This window comes from Colossoma macropomum, unplaced genomic scaffold (genome assembly GCF_904425465.1).
Source record: "Colossoma macropomum unplaced genomic scaffold, Colossoma_macropomum, whole genome shotgun sequence".
NCBI classification, from domain to species: domain Eukaryota; kingdom Metazoa; phylum Chordata; class Actinopteri; order Characiformes; family Serrasalmidae; genus Colossoma; species Colossoma macropomum.
Window position 1 is genome coordinate 9,891,866 of NW_023494797.1, and position 21,938 is coordinate 9,913,803.

At 39.4% G+C, this 21,938-nt stretch overlaps 1 protein-coding gene across 1 annotated transcript in view; it reads right to left on the bottom strand.

Annotated features, from left to right (window-relative positions):
* Nucleotides 1–21,938, bottom strand: part of map2k5 (mitogen-activated protein kinase kinase 5) — an 81,959-nt gene that overhangs the window by 27,385 nt on the left and 32,636 nt on the right. The window contains exons 15-19 of the mRNA XM_036584245.1: nucleotides 20,067–20,117; nucleotides 18,267–18,338; nucleotides 12,760–12,789; nucleotides 3,410–3,436; nucleotides 3,036–3,068 (exon numbers count right to left, since the gene is read on the bottom strand). Coding sequence (XP_036440138.1) covers nucleotides 3,036–3,068; nucleotides 3,410–3,436; nucleotides 12,760–12,789; nucleotides 18,267–18,338; nucleotides 20,067–20,117 — 213 coding nt within the window. The remainder of the gene's footprint in view (nucleotides 1–3,035; nucleotides 3,069–3,409; nucleotides 3,437–12,759; nucleotides 12,790–18,266; nucleotides 18,339–20,066; nucleotides 20,118–21,938) is intronic.

Here is a 21,938-nt window from a genome sequence, read left to right on the forward strand (position 1 = left end):
TTGGTCAGCTGAAAGTAGGTGGCGGCAGCAGCAGCAGCGAAGGCAGTGTTCCCTGGCCTCGGGGTGCTGAAGGGAAGGGCACGGCAGAAAATAGTTTGAGTGATGCCTCCGCCGTTTGAGTAATGAACAGTTCAGCTGGGTCAACCCATTACACCGGTCGCCGTTTAATTATTAATTACGCTCAATCTATAAGAGAAAAGGACAAGTTCAGTATGTTTAATGTGTGTTTATGCTGCTTTCCCCTCCCCTCCCTGCTGCCATTCTGCTATTAGCACATGTCAGCGAGCTGCTCGAGCGGAGAGGAGAGAGGTCTCTCTCACACATACACGCACTTACTTGCAATTAACAAAATTACTTATTAATCACTCACACAGATGAGGAAAGCACATTTAAATCTTACAGTATTAATGTACTTACAATATTCACCTTCAGCTAAAGCAGGAAATCCTGATGAGTGTTCATTGTGTACCTACTGATGGATGACTTTCTATTGTCTTGCCTTTAAATCTCAAAACCTCAATTAACAATTAGTAAAGCAGACAGTAGGTAACTGAGAACAACACGCTGGAAATGTAACACTGGATCCTTTCTGTCTCTGCAACGGCAGACGCAGAATAAGACGTCTGAAAAACCGCAATGTATATCTCATGTGAATGTCTGAGTTACTACTGAGTCCACGGCACAGCAGTGTCACTAGGCTATCTTTCCTGTTGGTTCACAAGTCAGATTTCTGGCTGATGCCAGTGATTCTTTTAGGTTTCACTGCTCAACACAGTCAAAAACCTTTTTGACAGGAAGGGGCTGCCTAACAGACATGCAAAACAACCAAACACTTTCTGCAGTACTATAACAAAAACACACCCATGAAACAAAGTGGTATTCAGTGTGCAGAGCAGCCAACTACCTGCTACTGGTGACTAGCTAGCATATGGATGATTAAATAAAAGTTTTTTTTGTTGTTTTTTAAGATGTTACCTAATTTAACATATAATAAAGGAAAGGAAGTTCAGCTCAATATGGACTGTGTCAGACAGATTTTTATTTTCAAGTAATTAATTACTTGCTTTTTTTATGTTAGAGTACCCCACGACAAAATCACTCCAAATGCCCATCAATACATTCTGCTTGGGTCAATGCTGCAATTGCTGGCTAAACAGGCCTTAGCCAGTCAGATTCCACTACACTCAGTTCCAGCTTCAGGTTGCTTTGGTTTTAGATTCAAGTGACTGTCTTAACTCACTCATGCCTAAGCGCAGCAGAATATAAAGCGGTGAGCTTGTCCAGTGTAGGGGAATATATGGACTCACTGTCCCTCACCCTGGCTAACACAGAGAGAGATGGGGGTGAGGAAGTGTGTCAAGGTTTCAGGTGGGTGTATTTTAGTGCCTAGCGCAGGTCAAGGTTAATGCAACACCACACAGACTCTGTGCTCTGAAGCCTGGTCATGCTACATTACCCCAGCAAACTGTGTGGAGTGAGTGAGTGAAAGAGAGAGAGAGAGCGAGAGAGAGAGAGAGAGAGTGAAGAAGAGTGAGACAGATACAGACACAGCTGTTGATAAAGAGGGCAAGAAAGACAGAGACATAGGAAAGAGTGAGTGAGTAGAAGTAAAAGAGACTCTGACAAAGAAACAGTGAGGAATTTTATGTCACTCATCACCAAAAAAGAGGAGCGCACAATATCAGTGGCTGATACATTATTGGTGAATAAATGAATAAATTCTATTATTATTACCATTATTAGCAGGTCCAATTACTGCTGATAATTACAACAGATAACCCATCTGGACAGTGGGCATTTCTGTACTTTTCAAACTCACTGAATGGATAGCATAGTGGATATACCACCAACACACATACTGAGGTTCAATTTCCCATTCAGGCAGACATGTCACTGATATCAGTTTCAGTTAGCAGGCAAACAGTAGTTTTGACCAGAAAAGACTCCAAATTAAAGTCCTGTCAGGCACAATGTCTGGTAAAACTGTTCACTCAAGGTACAAATAACAAGAGTATAAAACACATTTTCATGAAAATGCATGTTCTTTAGTGAATGTAGGACTATATGTGGAAGGAAATAATGTATTCAAAAGAAGTTTTAGGTGGCCAATGTTTCTAGAACAGTACACAAAAGTGCACTTTGTGGTGTGCAGTAATAGTCTATTACACTTTTTCTATATATCAGACTTTAAGTCAGCAGTGGCCACAAAGATCACAAAAACAATAGAATGTTAGCAGCCATGTAGCAATCCAATACTGTGTTTTCATTAGGCTGTGTAAGAATATGTAATATGTCATACAATGTTTAGTCGCTCATTGTAACATTAGAATGTTTCGTTGCTCAATGTGACCAGGAACCACCTGCTTTGAAGGAGCATACAAACTGACCCACCACAAACTGTTGGATGAAATGTTAACATCAAAAACCTAGAAGAGACTGGAAATTTACCCATTTGTCAAGCAACCTGAGTCATTCCCACACACAATCACTAGCACCAAATTCTCCTATTGGAAACTGATTGCTATACAAATAAGAGTCCTTGGACAAGACTCTTACTTCACCTACCATTTCTTCTGCTAATGCATAAAGGTTTACAGTGATGGTGAAGTCAGATTTATCTACATAATGGCTATATAAAAATGAATTAATATTTGAAGTTTGTCTTGGATCATAAAATTATCGGTTACTGGCATTAGTCATGACAAGGTGCTAATTTTCGATTATTGTTATAGGCCCAGAAACGGTCAGAAATCAGTGCATCCCTACCAAAAACATGACCATGACAAATTAAAACCAGCCCCTACTTTACCCAGTGCAGGTTTAAGTCCATCAAGTAACCCAAGTCCTGCCTACTTAACCACTCCAGCCCCTGGTTTTAGTGAGGCCTGGTGGCTTTTTGCTCCTCTGGCATATGACAAGCTCAAAACTCTGAGCTGATCTGCTAAAACACCTTGCTTCATTAGGAAACAAAACAGCAGCTTTCTGCCCCATTAGCCACGGCTTTAGGAGCTCCAGCACATCAGACGCAGACTCACCTCATCAACGATGCACTGCAATAACTGGAGAGGCTGTGGAGAGGGGGAGGAGAGACAAGAAGATTAGACTGCGCTCAATCTCCTTACAGTGCAAAGGAAATGAAATCGGTAATGCAGCAAAACAGGTAGCGATTCAGATTAATCAAATGCACTCAGACACAGAAAAAGCCATTGGATCCGGAACGCTCTATTATTTCTAATGGCCTCTCATCGGAATGCAGGGCAGTTAAGTGCCGGCGTATTGTTGTATTATTGTATTAACTTTAGAGGCAAGCAGCCAAGCGGGGCGAAGGATGACTATCCAAAGAAATAAAGGAGGGGTCACCTTCATCTCTGAAAAAGAAATGAACAAAAAAACCTTATCAAATACTTACCATTAAGGAACCTTGGTTTTTCTGAATCTGCAGGAAGAAAAACACAGAAAAAGAAGATTAAAAATAAACACAGAGACAGCAAGAAAGACGCAAGGCAATATGTAATTAGCATGTTATAATCACAAGCGTCGCACTAGGACACGTTTATGATCACTGAGGGGAAAGCGCTGAAAAGCCCGGTGGCCATGAGCGGGCACGACGTGTTAACAGCATTTGCATAATGAAAATACACAAGCGCTAATAGCCTGATCCTCATTTAGCGGAGCCCAGCAACGCAGCACGAGCCGATTCTCCTCCGATGCTGCCTCCAGGTTGAACAGAGATGCTGGATCGGAAAAGTGGATGCGCGATGTGCATCTTAAACAGGAGCGGCGTCTTGGGCATAAATGGTGCACATGTTAGCAGATAGACAAGTTGGGATGGTGGCAAAACAGCAGCGGAGTCCTCGGATGTGTCCCATTATTTGCATGTATAATCATACAATTAAAGATTATACATGCAAGCAGAATCAGCCTATATTTGCTCAGCACATGATTAGCAATTGAAAATCAATACAACAGGCAATCTGACGGGGGATGTTCAAATTTTTGCGCATGACTGTATCTTATGTCTAACATTAATGATAATCAACTTGTGACCTTTGCAATTGGCCTACTGCCTCCATCATAAAACACAATCATACAGATGAAAATTAAGTAAATAACATAGTAACCAACATCGTAGAATGTTTTCAGCATTCTCTGCAACAGGATAATCTGGTTACATATGATGAGATAGAGGGATGCTGGGCTTTTGTCTGATTAGGGTGACTGAACACCAACTTCCTGCAACATTTTCACATGTTCAGCAGTTGAGCTGAAACAGCATTTTTCATCCTAGCAGGAGGCCGCTGCTCTCCTGATCCGATCAGGCCTGCTTGTCATGCTGAAAAGAATAGTTCTTGGTGTAGGGTCCTTCTGAAGAGGAGTCAGTGCAGAGGATTCACTCTGAACTACACACCGCTTTGATCTTTTTAAATACCCAAAGACGTACAGTGCACCATCAACTGTTGACACTGATGTCTGAAGTACAATTAAAGTTATTTCTTTCTTTAGTCATTCTGGCATGGAATGCTATTCAATTCTGGATCTAATCGAAGAACATTTTTTTTAGCCAGTCTTATTTACAACAGTCTGCAATGAAAGTCCACAAAAGCACAATTGGCTGTTAGGCCTTGGTGACAGCGTGACATAAGCAGATGTTGGCGAAGATTGACAAATAAGCCATTGATGAAGCTTCAAAAAGCAACAATCGCTGCATTTGGTTGCGCTATACTGCAGGCCTTCTTTTTTTTTCTTAAAGAAAAAAAGAGAAAAAAAACATTTTATTTTTAGAATTAAATAATTGATAAAGTAAAAAACGCTTCCTATCCAGAAATGAGAAGAAACAAATAACCAAAGAGGCTTTTATCATTTAAACAAAACCAGTTAAACGTTTCCTACTAAAATGGATTCCGTCTTCAAAATCGAGGCTTTAGGAAAAGCAATTTTATACAGTACGTTTGGGTGAATATGAAGGGAAAAATGATCCGAAACAGAAACAGCCGGAGAACACAAAAGGCAACAACAAATCAATCAGGGGAAGAAGCGCCGGCGGCTGTATACACATGCCAGCGAGTCTGCAGTCTTCAAAGATTCTCCGAGCGAGCCATTGAGAGACGCCATTAACTCCTGACAAAGAATGCAAATTAATCCCAACATGGGGTGAGACAGAATTAAAGAGTCTTTTATAATCAATGACAAGACAGGATAACATGCACACACACACGTACGACAACAAACACAAACGCACACAAGCGAACAGAGGCAGTTCAGGCCGATCCGAGCGTACCACCATAACCCTCTGACCTTCAACCATCTCAGGAAGAAAAGGAGCTTTACATGGGTGAGAGTTTGTATCCTCACAACAGAGAGGAGTACCAGTGTTTGAGAGAGAGAGAGAGAGAGACAGAGAGAGAGAGAGAGAGAGAGAGAGAGAGAGAGAGAGAGAGAGAGAGAGAGAGAGAGAGAGCACAGATGCTAGGGATGTTATAAATGACAGGACAAGCCTGAGGTACTGTGTGTGTGTGTGTGTGTGTGCGCGTGTGTGTGTGTGTCTGTGCGTGTGTGTGTGTGTGTGTGTGTGTGTGTGTGCATGTGTGTGATGCCTGTAGGTGAAGAGTCTGCAGCACCATATGGAGCTGTGAAAATTAACATCAAGAGCAAAAACGCAGCGGCAGCAGGAGGTCCTGTCTTTACCCTCTCTCTCTCCCTCACTCTTCCTCTCTCTCCCCCCTCTCTCTCTTTCTGTTCTTGACCTCTTTCTTCTTTCCAAAAGAAATTTAGAGATTTAGAGAGAGACAGAGAAACAGAAAGAGAGAGACACAGAGAGAGAAAGAGAAAGAGAAAGAGAAAGAGAGAGAGAGCGAGAGCGTGAGAGAGAGCGCGAAAGACGCGGACAGGAAGAGAGAGACAAAAATAGAAAACGGGGGAAACAGAGAAAGTGAGAGAGAAAAAGAGAGCAAGAAAAAGTGAGAAAGGGAGGAAAAAGAGGGGGTAGAGAGAGGAGAGAGAAAGAGGCAAGGAGTAGGAGAAAAGGAAAGAGAGAGATAGAAAGGTAAAGGAGATTGAGATAAAGATATCAGAGGGATGCAGGGAGAGAGAGGAAGGCATATTAGACAAAGTGAGGGGGGGAGAGAGAGAGATAAGGGGACAGAGAGAGAGGGAGGGAGAAAGAGAAGAGGAGAGCGAGAGCGAGAGAGAGACAGCGAGAGAGAGACAGAGAGAGAGAGAAGGAGAGAGTGAGAGAGGGAGAAAGATGGGCAGGAAGAGAGAGAAAAATAGAGAACAGGGGAAGAGAAAGTGAGAGAGAAAAAGAGAGCAAGAAAAAGTGAGAAAGAGGGAGGAAAAAGATCGAGAGAAAGAGAGGGAGGCAGGGAGAGAGAGAGAAAGGCATATTAGACAAAGTGAGAGGGGGAGAGAAAGAAAGAGAGAGAAGGGGACAGAGTGAGAGGGAGGGAGAAAGAGAAGAGCGAGAGAGAAAAAGAGAGAGAGGGGAATGGATATTAGAGAAAGAGAGTGAGTAATAAATTAATGGGGTGTAAAAATGTGAAGAGCTTCAGTATAACGCCTTTGGCTGTGTGCGCTAAGAACAGAAAAGTTGCTACACATTCAATTCACCATTTCGCTAATCATACAGATGACGACACTGCCTAACGATAAAGATGGAGAGACACCAAGGGAAGTACAGCTGCTGACTTTATAGTGAGGTCTAGACAGATAAAAAAGATGTTAAGTTGGTTAGTTCTGAACAGTTAAGATGAAGACTGAATTCACTACTGGTCAAATGTTTAGACATACTCACAAATTTACTTATTTATTTTCTAATTTTAGAATAAAACTAAATACATCAAATATGAAACTTTTGGATTTATGCAGTGATAATAAAGATTTTTTTAAATATCTCAAAAAAATGGTATTCTCTCAAGCAGCTTCATGAGGCTTTATATGCTGAGCCTTGCAGTCTGCTAAAAACTACAAATGTCAGCATCATTTGGAAGGTTGCTGCCCACTTAAATGCAACAGTCCCCTCTACACAAATACCCTCTATTCGGTCGTAGACTGACTAAAGATAAAGCAAAACTATTTTCATTGCCTTTGGGCAAGAACAAACCATTCTGAATAAATGATTTTCGGATGTGTATTGTTGGACAAAGAATTTCAAAAGGTCTACTTTTTTCTTTCATTTTGTCCCTCCAAGGTCCATTTAAAACTGAACAGACTGTTTTTGTTGCTTTGCCTTTAAGATTGATTATCTGTCTACAGACTGTAGTCCATCTGTTTCTCTGCATACTTTGTTTGCCCCCTTTTACCCTGTTCTTCAGTGGTCAGGACCCCACATGGACCCTCACAGAGCAGGTACTTTTTGGGTGGTGGATCATTCTTAGCACTGCAGTAACACTGACGTGGTGGTGGTGTGTTAGTGTGTGTTGTGCTGGCACGAGTGGATCAGACACAGTAGTGCTGCTGGAGTTTTTTTTCCACTGTGTCCACTCACTGTCCACTCTATTAGCCACTCCTACCTTGTCAGTCCACCTTGTAGATGTAAAGTCAGAGACAACAGCTCATCTGATGCTGCACAGTTTGTGTTGGTCATCCTCTAGTCCTTCATCAGTGGTCACAGGACTCTGCCCACAGGATGCTGTTGGCTGGATATTTTTGTTGGTGGGCTATTCTCAGTCCAGCAGTGACACTGACGTGTTTTAAAACTCCAGCAGCACTGCTGTGTCTGATCCACTCAGATCAGCGCAACACACACTAACACTCCACCACCACGTCAGTGTTACTGCAGTGCTGAGAATGATCCACCACCCTTCACCCACTGAAGAACAGGGTGAAAGTGGGCTAACAAAGTATGCAGAGAAACAGATGGACTACAGTCTGTAACTGTAGAACTACAAAGTGCACCTATATAGTAAGTGGAGCTGATAAAATGGACAATGAGCATAGAAACAAGAAGGTGGTCATAATGTTATGCCTGATTTATACATATATATGAAACACTCCTTATAATTTCAATGCAAAAAGGCACCTTGGTTTTTATAACATCACAAAAACAATGAATTCAAAGTGAGGTAGATTAGCAGCTTACTGCAGAGTAGGCATTATATTTTGAAGCTTCAACATGGTTTACATACATCAAACTCATCCAACATAGTCTTTCAAAAATGCAAGAGTATTTGCTATGGTTTTAGTTCCAGCATAGCTTCTCACACGCTGTTGCCATTGCTCCACAAGTGTAGACCTCTTCAAATACAGCTTCTATATGGCAGGAGGTTGCACTGATTGCTCTCTTGAAATGTTATTTCCAGTTACTGCCATGGTGAATAAGTTTCTGAAGGACACAGAGACTGAAGTAAACAAAACAGTACTGATGCCGACAATACCAGCAATATCAGTAACAAGATAGAAAGATCCAATTCCGCTTGAAACAGAGCTAAAATCACAGACTGAAACATGCAGCCACTGCTGCTCTCACTAGACACTGGTGATGAAAATTAGAAACTACTAAAGCTAATAAATATAATTTGATGAAGCTTGTTCTGTCCACTCACTGAGCTAGAACAAAATGCACTGCTTTTTAAATGGAAATGTATCCTTTATGGTAAAATTTGAGAAAAAAAGGCAAATTAGATTGTTTAACTACACAAATACTGTGACTAATCATCATTTTTTAAATCGTTTGACAGCCCTTATATAGGCAAGTGTCCAGATCATAAAAATCAAGTTTACAATGCTGACTGCCACTTTTGGAAGTGATGACTGTTCTACTAAGAATCATTTATGTGAACAGCACCATGTGGCCACAGATGTGGTGGTATTTTTTAAACAAGAGCAGCTCTTTCAGTTCCTCTTCCCATCACTGGCACAGGTTAATCTTCCTCTCACCTGTCTATAAGACTCCAGAAGCTTTTTATGGAGGTTTCAGTAAACCCTCCAGGGTCACACTGGTGTGTTCTTCTCTTTATGAAGTGTCTGACACATCCATGTCTACATCCTGGATAATGCGTTTGATCTTTTCAACAGTTTTTCTACATGATTCGAAATATTTTTGTATCCACTACTCTGCAGTCTGCTTGTATGTTTGCTATTACTAAGCTCAACAGTGTAAAGGCAAAAAAAAGACTTTGTCTCATTTTGATTTATTCAGATTTTTCAACCTATGCTTTCCTGGTTTATTAGCATCAACACCTCGGTCGTCATTCTGAGAAGTAACAAGCTCCGAATGCAGATGTCACATGCGCAATCAATATGAATCTGATGACTTATATATATATATATATATATATATATATATATATATATATATATATATATGGATTCTTGATACGCTGGATATGTGGATATGCGAACCATAGATTTCCACTTTGCTACTGCTCCTGGTAGTTTGGTTTTCATTGATTTACACTTAGAGTGTTTTTACACCTGAAAGTCCAGATCAAGGTCCAAACCAAGGTTCATATTTTTGTTACTCTGCATATATTTGATCCAGTTAGTTTTAGTTTCACACTGCAATTTAGTGAGTGCACTGCATGACATACCTATGTCCTGTTGTCATCACCTATGTGGACTGCATCTCCCTATACTTAACACTGGGCCTCATTCATCAATGTCTAAGTTTTTTCTTAGATGTGTTCTTGAGAAACGTCCTAAGAAAAAGTCTACATACGATTCATGACGTGTTCCTAAACCGCAGAATTATTTGCACCTTTGTGCTCTTGAGTGTGTGTAGATTCTGTTTTTACCTAAGAACAAATCTCAAATAAGAAATCATTGGCGAATATCAGAATCTTCATGAAAACTGGGTAAGTGGATTTTAAGAAGAAATTTCATCTTACAAAATGGTTGGTGAACGAAGCCCATTGATCTGTTTGTAGTAGAGCATGCGTCTGACGTCAGCGTGTTGTCAGTTCAGTGGGAAGCCTTTTCCGTTTGAATGTAGAAAAATGAATTTCCTCTCTCTCATCATCTCAGAAAATAAGGAATAAGTTGGGGCATTTTTATTTTTCAAGTTGACTTTAAATTTTTTTTGTTGAACCAAATTACAACTAAATATTTCGTCTCCTCCTCTCCCCATGCACTACCGTGACTAATTTTTACTTCTCTCCCGGTTCTTTTTATTCTTCTGTTCTTTAATGGTTGATGATGGCCTGCCTCAACTTCCTGTAATTGGTCCAAACCATCCAAAAAGTGTTTTCACGCTGCAAACAAACCAAACATGGACCAGTTTGATCTGGACCAAGACCACCCGTTTGGTCGGACCAAATTTTGGTCCTTTGGTCCGCACTGTGGCCCGAGGCACCTGTCACACTTGCTTTTTGGTTCCCGACCAAACTGAAAAGTCTAAGAGTCTGGACCAAACAAGGCTGGTGTGAAAGCACCCTAAATCTCCTGTGAGCACTGCTTAGCAAAGTCTGCTGGAGGTAAAAGCCATTTAAAAGCTGTATATAAATGAGAGGGCAACAATTCTACCATAGCAACACACAGCACAAGTGCAGCTGAGCTTCAGCCTGAACTGCTACAGAGGGGTCAAACTGTGCAAACGGAATTACTGTTACTATTTTTTTTAAATAACATCTTAACTTTGACAGACCTAATAAAAACAGTTACAGGTCCTAATTGATTAACCACATATAATACGCACATATTAGAGCTGATATTCTGCACTTATTCTCATAGTAATTGTGCCATTTAAAATACAAAGAGTATTTTATGAGTACAAAATAACAGAATCTGCATTACTGTCCAGTCACTTAAAAACTACACTCTATTTTTGTTCTAAATACCAACATCAGATGGTGAAAAGTGGCAGATATGTTGCTGATGGTACAAAAGAGCAACAGACATCCTGTCATTGTGTGTGTGCGTGTATTATTTTATGTACTAGCACTCACTGTATTAACATGACAAGAGACAGTCATAGGAGAGACACGGAAAACATTTACAAATGAGATATGCCTCAGGCTAAGAGCTAATACATTGTACAGACACACTCAAATAACTAAATGCAGTGATACACCTTTCAATGGATAAACACCAACAGTATCATGACATTCTTATGCTTAATGTTGGTTGCATATATATGATATTCCACAATGCCACATTTATAAATAACTAACCGCATCCATTCTAACACTCAAGGTCTTGGCAGTGGAAGCAGCTATTGAGTGTTCCTTCCTGTTTTCCATGAGCTGCCCTGAGTGGCTGCTTCAGTTTAATATGCTAATTAACCCAACAGGCATGCTGGGAGTAATTTATTGAGCATTAGTCAACACTTCCCTCATTAAAGAGCCCCTGCACACTTCCAGAGGGCTTTAGCGACCAAAAACTGCACTTTTACAGTGTGTCAGACAACATACTTTCATACAGACATACAAAGCAGGTCTTGATACATCACTGTCATATCAAAGGCTCATATTTCTTTTTTTAATCTAAGGATGTACCCTGATCTAATGCAAAAATAATGAATTAACATTAGCATCTGCCGATATTGATCCAGTCCAGTCTTTGTGTTTTCAAAAATAATAGTCACGTAATGTAGATATGTTTGACTGGCAATAAATGCTACAATAAAATTACTTGCTTTTTATTACGTGCATGATGTGTCTGGACTGTTTTTTGACATTGTTATTGCTATCATTGATTTTAAACCAGAAATAGTATGTCCACTACAGCAAAGCTTTTCTGCAATAGCATCACTTTCAAATGGTTGTGACTCGCGAGTGAAAAAACATGGACTATGCTTACAGAATTCCATTTTTTTATATGTTGTTAGGAGTGGGGTTTACATGTCCAGGAATCATTTACGTTATACTGTGATTATTGCGACCTTTACTAGAGAAATAAAATTGTGTTTTCAATTAAAATCAGCTGTTTTTTTCCCAAAAATGCAGCATTTTGGAATGAAACTATTCATTTTGTTCATGCTTCTGGTGGCATGTTGCTTGTGGTAAAAACAAGACACAAAGGATCAGAACCAGATCAGACTGATCCATTACAGTGTGCCTGTTGTGGCAACATCCTAATTTAACATTCAGCTGCCCTTTACATTGCATAAACATTACGTGATTGGACTGATAAAATGAATAGACCAACTGAAAATAAACTGCAATAAAATCTTGCTGTATTAACATACATTAAAGTTAAAAACATTACTTTTTCCTTCCTCTTATAAAGTTGCAATTTCAGATGTATGACAGATATGAGAGTTACAACAACAACAATATACAGAATCCAACGAATGAAGATGATCTAAACAGTTTCAGCTGTTGCCAGTTTTAAACCTTGAAAGAAATGCAGTAACATTTTCTACCTCTATGTGCCAATAATATTCCGCTTGTTGGCCAACATAGCGATCACCTGCACACAGCTCCACTAAACCTACTTTGCCCTTCAACCTGCCAGCAACAACAAAAGCATGCCTCCAAGTTAACAATGTGCCTCCTAAATGAAGAAGACCTCTGATTGGACCAGGATTATAATCCAGGACTGGGGTTCTAAGAATGGGTTAATCCAGGAAAAAATCCCAAGGTGAAATCTGATTACAGGGATTAATGGGATTGAGGAATCCACTGGGTCAGCAGGATTGTAAAAGGGTAAATAGGGTTGAGATGAGCAACGTGATCACAAACAAAAGGAAGGTAATTACTGCCACACAGAGACTGATTACGGGAGATTACAGGGCTACCAGGGTCTTTAAAAGTCTGATGAAAACATTACGTTTGTAGAGGCTAAGAGAAAGGCACAGATAATAGATTATAGATATATACTCGCCTGTGGATAGGGGAAATGGCCAAGCGCCAACTGTAAAAGAAAAATAAAGAGAAAGAATTACAGATACAGACACACAAATGCTGTGACTAAACTTTAGATTATGAGCTGCAATTAATAATTATTTCTATAATCAATTAGTCTATCAGCTGTCTTTCGATGAACTGACTTCATCACAGAGCCACATCATTCAAAGTTCTGTCTTTGCAAAAATTTCTTCTTTTATGGCAAAACAAAACAATAGAAAGTACACTGCCCCCTACATTTCTTGTAGTGTACAGCAATCTGTCGGAATTAGGGATGCACTGAAATACTGGTATTGACCATCTGTCCGTGCTCATTTACTCGTACTTATTGTGATAAAAAAAATACACAGATACATCCAACATCACCTGATACTATATGACAAAATCCTAGCGTATGCTGCTGCGCTAATGAACAAACGTCTCAAGCTAGCAGTGAACGAGGGTCTGCTCGCTCAGTGAAGTGTTGCTGATGCCGTGGCAGTCGAATGCAAAGCCGCAGGTCCCTTTAAACATTCCACTTTGGCACATTTCTGCCAGGTATACACTGTGTGACTTTTGTTTTTAAGCACGAAGAAACACAATCACAACCACTTCCCCAATACAGGCTGACACATCTAACAAAAGGAGGCAAAAAACTTGTCATCTGTAGCATGTCTGTATATGTCAACTTTACTCTTTCATTTATTTTAGTGATTTTTTAAATTGCCTTCGTAAAATTGGCCGTAGAGAGACCATGTTGTCCTACCGTATCACCGCCTGCTTTTAGTTTGAGTGCACAGTGTGGCACAAGTTAGCAAAGCTTCTGTAGCACAGTTTCTCATCATTTTTGCTTGGTACTCGGGTGCACAGTTGTTTTGTGTTGTTTTGAAGGAAAAGCAAACTTATTGTCAATTGTCAACAAAGCTGTCTGTAGGGGCTGTGTTTCATGTGCAGTGGGAGAACCCATGTCACAGCATGCCAATCAGCGTGAGCATGTAAACCGTAGGCTTTATCCATACACAATCGTCTATTCAAAAATACTGCGTGAGTCACCATGGAACAAGATTTCTAACCTTGCACAGTATGTCTGGCTTTAGAGCACATTCAACTACAGCTCCACCAGCCAACCGGCTAAAAAGACTCCAACAAGGCGTAAAACAAGTGAGCTCCTCGGATGCATTAGCTTTGGATGTGATTCCTGTTGTCACTGTGCTACAGAGATTGTTGTTAAGACAATGAAGACAGATGAAGAGTAGGGATCAAAACTATGAAACATACTTTTCTCACAGCTGTACAGAAGCAGTTTTCTGATGTGGAACAAAACCCACTCAACTCCACTGCAGCACCCCTCAATCCAAGGTAATGTAATGTAGCTAGCTAATGCACTTAATTTAAACTAGATTTTAACAGTTTTACTGTTAAGGTACACCGCGTTACTCAACATGGTATCGGCAGGTACCCAAAATCGTATTTGTTTTGAAAAAAAAATTGAAATGGTTTGAAATGTCCATGTGTAACATTTTTGTTATTGTAATTGTTTTATGTCATAGAATGAGAATAAAGAAAGATATACAATGTTGCTGAACATTAATATTCTATTCTACGATATTCTATTCTATAACTTGCATCTCTGGACTTGTAACTACATTGAAGTAGGAAAATAAATTCTTAAAAGGACCCACATCCTACCTTTTTCTTGCATTTTATTTTTTTTTCCCCCAGGTCCACTTATAACATTTGTGTGGTATTATATAAAGAATAGTCATCAACTTCTCTCTATTTCTTAGAATTAAACAGGCTGTTTTTTATTGCTACACTTTTAAGACTGACATATGTAAATTCTCTCTGTTCTGATTGGCTGCCCTGTATTTTGCCTCATTCAAAAAAATTTTTAACTGTGGCATGAATAGGTGGGGCTAAACTCCAGTAGGCTGGATAGGCTTGTGTGTGTAAATTAGTTTTTGAGACATCATGGAAGCAATGAATTCAAAACTGTTTTTGCAGTTTAGTTTCAGTAAATGGACTGTCTGGGCTGGGAAACGAACAGTGGTATGTTTTGAAACTTCAACAATGTTTATATACTGCATCAAACTTTTATTTCATAAAAATGAGGAAAAGCTATTTTTCTATGATGTGGCTCTTTAATTTTAGTCATGCAAGGAGTTTTACAAAAGTTTACATAATGTAAGTAGCAGCTAATGTTTTAAAATGTTATAAAAACATTAAAAACTGAAAAAAGTTGGAGTTGCAAGATTTTGACATGACAGCGACAATGAACACTATTGAGTTTTTCCATAACTTATGGCATTGACAACTAAGTGGCTCATCATTGCAACCCTTCTGAGATACACTTTAAAGATTTAAAAAAAAAAAAAATAATGCATCTTAATAAATAATAAGTTCCACTCATCTTAAACATTTAAGAGTTTAAAAAAATAATAGATTTCAGGTAGTCCTGTTCCTCAGGCCCTAAGAGCAGTGGCGTTATCCTCACTTTACGGAGCAGCTTGTGCCTCTTCCGCAGGTGTGTTTAAATGAGCAAAGGCTTAGAGGGACTAAGACATGTGCTGGATTAAAAGGAAGACTTAAGGACGAGCTGCAGAGCTGCACACCTGAACTTTAGCCGCTCAAAGAGTGGCAGCCATTAGTTAATTCCTACCCAGTGACCCCCTGCTAAGAGAGAAAGAGAAGGAGAAGAAGGATAAAGACTCAAGAAGACAAAAAAAGAGAGGTGGAGATGAAAGTCTGATTTTAAAAGGTTGCCTTCAATGTGACGATCCATCAAAAGTCTACATGACAGCTTTCATCTTAGTTAAATGGGACTTAATAGTGTAACCAGATTATCTTCACACATAATCTCTGAACCGGATTAGGTCGTGGACTTGTTGGCTGCATTTAGAAGATTAATCTGAATTACACTGTAAAGTTCATTGGCTAATTCATTCGGACTGTCGTGCAAGGCATGAGTGGCGGAACTGACCACACTGCCCGAAGCACAGTTTATCATTATCAACAAAAAGTCGTCAATAATATTTTTTTAAACTCCAAATCAATGACTATTGTAATTGTCAAGATATTCAACAGTATTGACAAATTCAGGACGGCTATTTGTCACAGTCACCGAGAGCTGCTGACAATAATAAATTAAAAATCGATAGAGCTGATGTGAATTACTAGCATGGCAAATTTAGTGCAAGTGGTATTTCAAAACGTATCCTGTTCATTCTATCAAAGCCATTCATTTTGAAACAAGTGAACACACCTCCCCACTCTATTAATCAAACATTCTCAAAAATCACACATATACGCCACACCACACACTTCAGTGAATGTGAAGAGAAGTGTAGCCGTAGAATTACACCACTGTTCAGAGTGTTGTGACATGGAATCACAATTCCAACGTTTGGATTTGCTGTTTTCATTAATTTGAAAACAATTTTGTTGAAGATACATGGACAAAACGATTTTATGATATTACTACTCTACAACCTCATAGGATTCAACTCATTAGTAGAAAGCTATAAAAAGACATTTCAGATGTGTTGACAATGAACAACATTTTGGTTCTTGCATTCAAGCAGACAATTGCTTAATGACTGAAAAAGCTGCAAGCAATGAAAATGAAATTAAAACAAAATTAATATCCAGAATGCAGCATTTAAAACTGGAAAATGGATCTTGAAGCAGAGCACGTATCAAGAAATCATTATAACTAAATAATAAAATCATATTATTTAGAATTTAATGACCTATCAATAACTTCTTGATGTTCTTAAACACATGAAATGTGTGAAAAGAACATCTTATAATAACTTACAGCATTTCAGTGTGCACTGTATAGGCTACTACTGAGTAACAGCAATTATTATGACAAATGATTCTAAACTTTTGAACAGTAGTGGTGTTAAAATTGAACATCACAATATTTTTCAAATACATTACAGTACCATGGTATCAGATGATAATTGTAACATCCAGGTAAAATATTGTGACGTATATGTTATTATATTGAAGAAAACAGCAGCAATTATTATCAACAAATTGTGAACAAATTTCAAGTTGGCTTGAGAAGCTGTTATAAAATCCCAGGTGGCTGCTGAAGTGTTGCTTGGCAGTTGCTATGTAATAACAGGTGGTTGCTAAGGTGTTGCTAGGCAATTGCTATGGAACGACAGGTGGTTGCTAAAGTGTTGCTAGGCAGTTGCTATGTAATAACAGGTGGTGGCTAAGGTGTTCCTAAGCTGTTGCTCTGTAATAATGTGTGGTTGCTTAGGTGTTGCTAGGCTGTCGTATGTAATAACAGATGGTTGCTAAGGTGTTGCTTGGTTGTTGCCATGTAATCCCAGGTGGTTTCTAAGGTGTTGCTAGGCTGTTACTATGTTATCTCAAGTGGTTGTTAAGATGTTGCTTGGCTGTTACTGGTTGCTGAGGTGTTGCTAGTCCATTGCTATGCTATTCCAGGTGGTTGCTAAAATGGTGCTAGGTCATTGCTATCGTATTCCAGGTGGTCGCTAAGGTGTTGCCAGGCTATTGTTATGTAATTCCAAATGTTTGCTAAAGTGTTGCTAGGCTGTTGCTATGTTATCCCAAGTGGTTGCTAAGGCATTGCTTGGCTGTTACTGGTTGCTGAGGTGTTGCTAGCCCATTGCTATGCTATTCCAGGTGGTCACTAAGGTGTGGCCAGGCTGTTACTATGTGATCTCAAGTGGTTGCTCAGGTGTTGCTAGGCTGTTGCAATGTTATCCCAAGTGGTTGTTAAGGCATTGCTTGGCTGTTGCTGATTGCTAAGGTTTGCTAGCCCATTGCTTTGCTATCCCTGGTGGTTGCTAAAATGTTGCTAGGTCATTGCTATCGTATTCCAGGTGGACGCTAAGGTGTTGCCAGGCTGTTGCTAAGTGATCCCAAGTGGTTGCTAAGGTGTTGCTAGGGTGTTGCTATGCTATCCCAAGTGCTTGCTAAGCTGTTGCTTGGCTGTTGCTGTGTAATACCAGCTGGCTGCTAAAAGTTTATTATCTATCAACAAGGCTAAAACTAAAAATGAATACTGTTGAAGAAAGTGCTGAAGGTGAAAGACAGATTGAAAGAAACAATCATGTCAGAAAATGTAAAAGGAGGCAACGGGTGAAAAGAGGATAGGTTATGTCTGTGCGCCTGCAAGTGTGGGTCTTTACTGCTGTCAGTGGGAGATTCTGAGTGTGATCCATGCATAGCTGCAGGCCAACATCTGTTTGGACAGGCTGCCTGCAGGGACTATTAATACCTCTTTGCTAACACACACCACACACACGCATAACGGTCCACAGCAGCGACAGAAGCTAATACCCATATACAAATAAAACAAGATCTTGAGCCTAAACAAGTCAACACACACCACACAAACAGAAGTTTCTACAGTGATTATTGAGGTGCATTTTAGGTGCTTGCATTTAAGTTCACATGTGCCTTTCTGGTTGCTGAGCTGCACTATGTATATGTAGTGTATTAGGCCAGAAAAGAAGCATTTACCTCCATGAATGAGATTCCTACACTCCATACATCTGAATGTATGCCATACTGCTCCCCTGATATTCGTTCCGGCTTCAGAACACAAACACAGAAATACAAGCAAGCAGAAATAGTATTAGAACAGAACATAAATGAAATAGAATTTGGTAATCTGGCCATGTAACTGAATTGCCAGCAAGGCTGCATGCATATAGGCTTGCAAGATCATGTGCAATGTACCATTTTCCAATTGCACTCTATAGCCACTGCCATTGGACAACAGGATATGTATGTTCAGCACACTTGTGTTTCTGGTCAGAAACTTGAAATGTTGCTTTGGTCAGTGGCACTTTACAGTAGGGCAGTATTCATATTGGGGGGAAAAGTTTTAAGGGTTGCTTTGAATTTACATGATTCAAATGTGTACATTAGTTTAACATGAAATATGTTACATCAACATCATTACTATGTGTCTGTTCTTAATTTAAGTTGATGTAACATTTAATTTGTGTGGAACCCATGTACACATTTGAATCATGTAAATTATTTTTTTTTCAGTATACATGACACCACATAATATCGTCATGACAACTTCAGTTAAATTTTTATAAAGGTTTAATCCAATAGGCATTGGCAGCTCAAAAGTTCACAATACAGATAAGGCTGACTTTTTCTGATTTTGGGTTGTCATGAAATGCTTTATGACAAATTACACGTATTGGAACACACACATAAATCATTTAAGCCACTTATCCTTCCTAACAGTGGGGTGCTGGAGCCTATCCCAGTGGACACTGGGCGGAAGACAGAAAACACCCTGGACAGGTCGCTTATTGGAAAAAGTGTTTATAAATGATCATTTAGGCATTTAGGTCTATGTCAGTTGTAATGAACAGCTTATGTTGGTGCCATATAGCCTCATGAACACTGCCCTACAGTAAACGTTTCCATTTGTTCTTAGCTCTGGTTCTTCTCAATGTGGTTCGGTAGCCTTTGCTCTAGGTTTAGTAAATTCTTGTTAAACTACTTGTCGAATTATTATTATTATGTAATTATACGTTAACGTGTTAATACTATGTTAAATTAGCCTACAATCTACTGTCACTATAGACTATTAGGTCAGTTTATATTAAATTTGTTATAAAACTCTTAAATTAGGCCTTAAATTGGCCCCATCATATGGAAATCTCAAGTTTGCACTCTGGTGTGTGGGTAGGATGTCCCTTTCCAAGCATGCAGAGTTGTTCTTTGAAGCTGTGTTAGCAGCAGTGGGTCTAAACACTTCAAATCATTTTAAATGAAAGTTTATAATGGATGTGGTTAACTTCTTAGTGTAGGGTTATAATTTCACTATTATGAACTATTCAGTAAATTAAGGGAAACTATTATGGATGCTAAGTAGTTAATGACACTGAAAAATTGAAGTGTGGCCCACAAATAAGCCCTGGAAGTTCAAAGATTAGCTACCAATGAGACGATCACAGGCAGCTCAGTTACAGTCTCAAAATTTCACAAGTTAGATTCTGTTAGGAAAGTACAAAGGGGAAAAAGGTCCTTTTTAATTCAGTAAATGTAAAAGGAGGCATTCTTTCTGCAGTGAAAGTCTTTTTTCGCAAGTATGCCTTAGTGACCTGCCTATTTCATCACTGACAGTCCTCATTTGAAGATTTACACGGGTGAAACTCACTGCTTAGGATATTTATCTAGAAGAATGATTTAAGACATCTGCTGAATGACTTGCATCCCTTTATATGAAACTGAAAGAAATCTGAAGGCTAGAAGGAGGCTATTCAGCACACAGATGAAACTTGTCTTGCTTACCGCCATATATGCGTTGGTTCCGACATAGGTTTTTGCGATGGAATTCACCAACTGAAGAGGAAAGCAAAGGCAGAAATCAATTTTATATACCTTTATTTAGACAAATAACATGCCTCTGCTCACCCAGATTCAAAATGAGAAAATCCAAAGTACCAAGAAAAAAAATCAGTTAGTTATTTATACAATTTTCACCTTGCCCCAAATGCAGTTCATCACAATTGGTGTTGGAACTCTGTTTCTTTATATTTGCACCACCCACATCAATTGTGTCTAGTAATCTCAAACAAGACATACAAATGGACAAAAGTATGGGAAAATCACTGTTTTTAGTTATGCAATGTACTTTTGTTCAGTTGTAAAGATAACATTGTCAACAGTGTCAAGAACCATGTAAGAGGCACTTTGGCTTAAAACTACAATTTAACATGTTATTTGTTGTGTTATGCAATATTCTGTGTGCAGCATAGTATCTCTCTGCCTCAACAGTTTGACAGAACTCTTAATTTTATATTCATATTTTATTTCGTTTTCATCAATTTTCGTTCTCTCACTACAACACCCAGCGTAGATTACACAAACACACTAAACAAGTACTGGAGTTCTCTGTAGTGTCAGTCCTAACTGTTAGCCTAGCCACTGAGATACAGGTTAATAAACACAACCAAGCTACACTAGTGTACCCCTTACCTTGACTGAACAAAATGACAAAGAAAACAGTGATTCTACTTTTATTCAGCAAAACTTGGATGCCAGAGACATTTTCTTTTACCCTTTTAGGCAGATAAAAGAAGCAAAACTGAGGTAAGGTATCTAGATAGCCAGATAGTTAACCTGCTGACTTTTAGTGATATCATTTTAGAAATCCATTCTCTCCACTGTAACGATGATTTGAAAACAGTTACCACAGTTATGCGGCTGCAATAAGATATTCAGCGTGCTAGCAGTAATGTTAGCTATCTGCCTAACTCCTGCATTCACCAGCTAATGTGAGCTTTCTCAATAGTTCCTCCCACATTCAAAATACACCATCAGAAGGGGTTTCCCAAGCCTTTAAAGTGGAAAATCTCACTCTAGACACTACTACTGTACTGCAGTAGGAGGTAAGCATGTTTACAACAGATGTAGAACATGTGGTTAAATGAGTTTCCAGAGTTTCCCTCTAACAGCTGTTTTGATGCAAGTGTGCACAATGTTAAGTGACGTGTAAAAGCTTTTATTACTTGTTAGCTACATCAACTTTGTAGCTTCAGTGCTAAACAAACAAACTTCAGGCGCCAAACATGTCTTTGATGATTAAATACATTTAGGGTAAGGGAAGATCTGTACAGATTATTGCTTAGAGCCTCACTGGTCAGATTCTGATCTCAGATCAGTGTTCTCTCTCCATAAAAGTGAAGGCTAGGAGCCAGTTGTTGGAGACCGATCCAGGACCTGCATTTTAGAGACACTTTTCAGCCTGAGCTGAATTTGTCTGTAATGGCTTTAAGCTGATGGATAATGGAGCGGAGGGTCACATTCAATGATGTAGAGAGAGCGCAGCTTTATGTGTTTGGACGTATTGAGAGTGAGGATATAGATGAGGGAAGAGTATGTGACCTCAGCTCTTAGCTGTGGGGAGAGAAGGTCTACAGAGGGACTCTGAGATGAGTGTAAATCTACTGACACGGCACGGCATGTTATTTTAGAGTGTTATTGAAATGTCTGCCTGGTGTAATTTTAGTCGCTCTCTCTCTGCCTCTCTCTCTCTCTGCTCTCTCTCTCTCTCTCTGTCTCTCTCTCTCTCTCTCAGGAGAGCCTGTAGAAACTGGGCGACGCGAGAGAAGACAGGACACAATGGCACATGCCATCAATGACAGGGCAAACATAATGAGT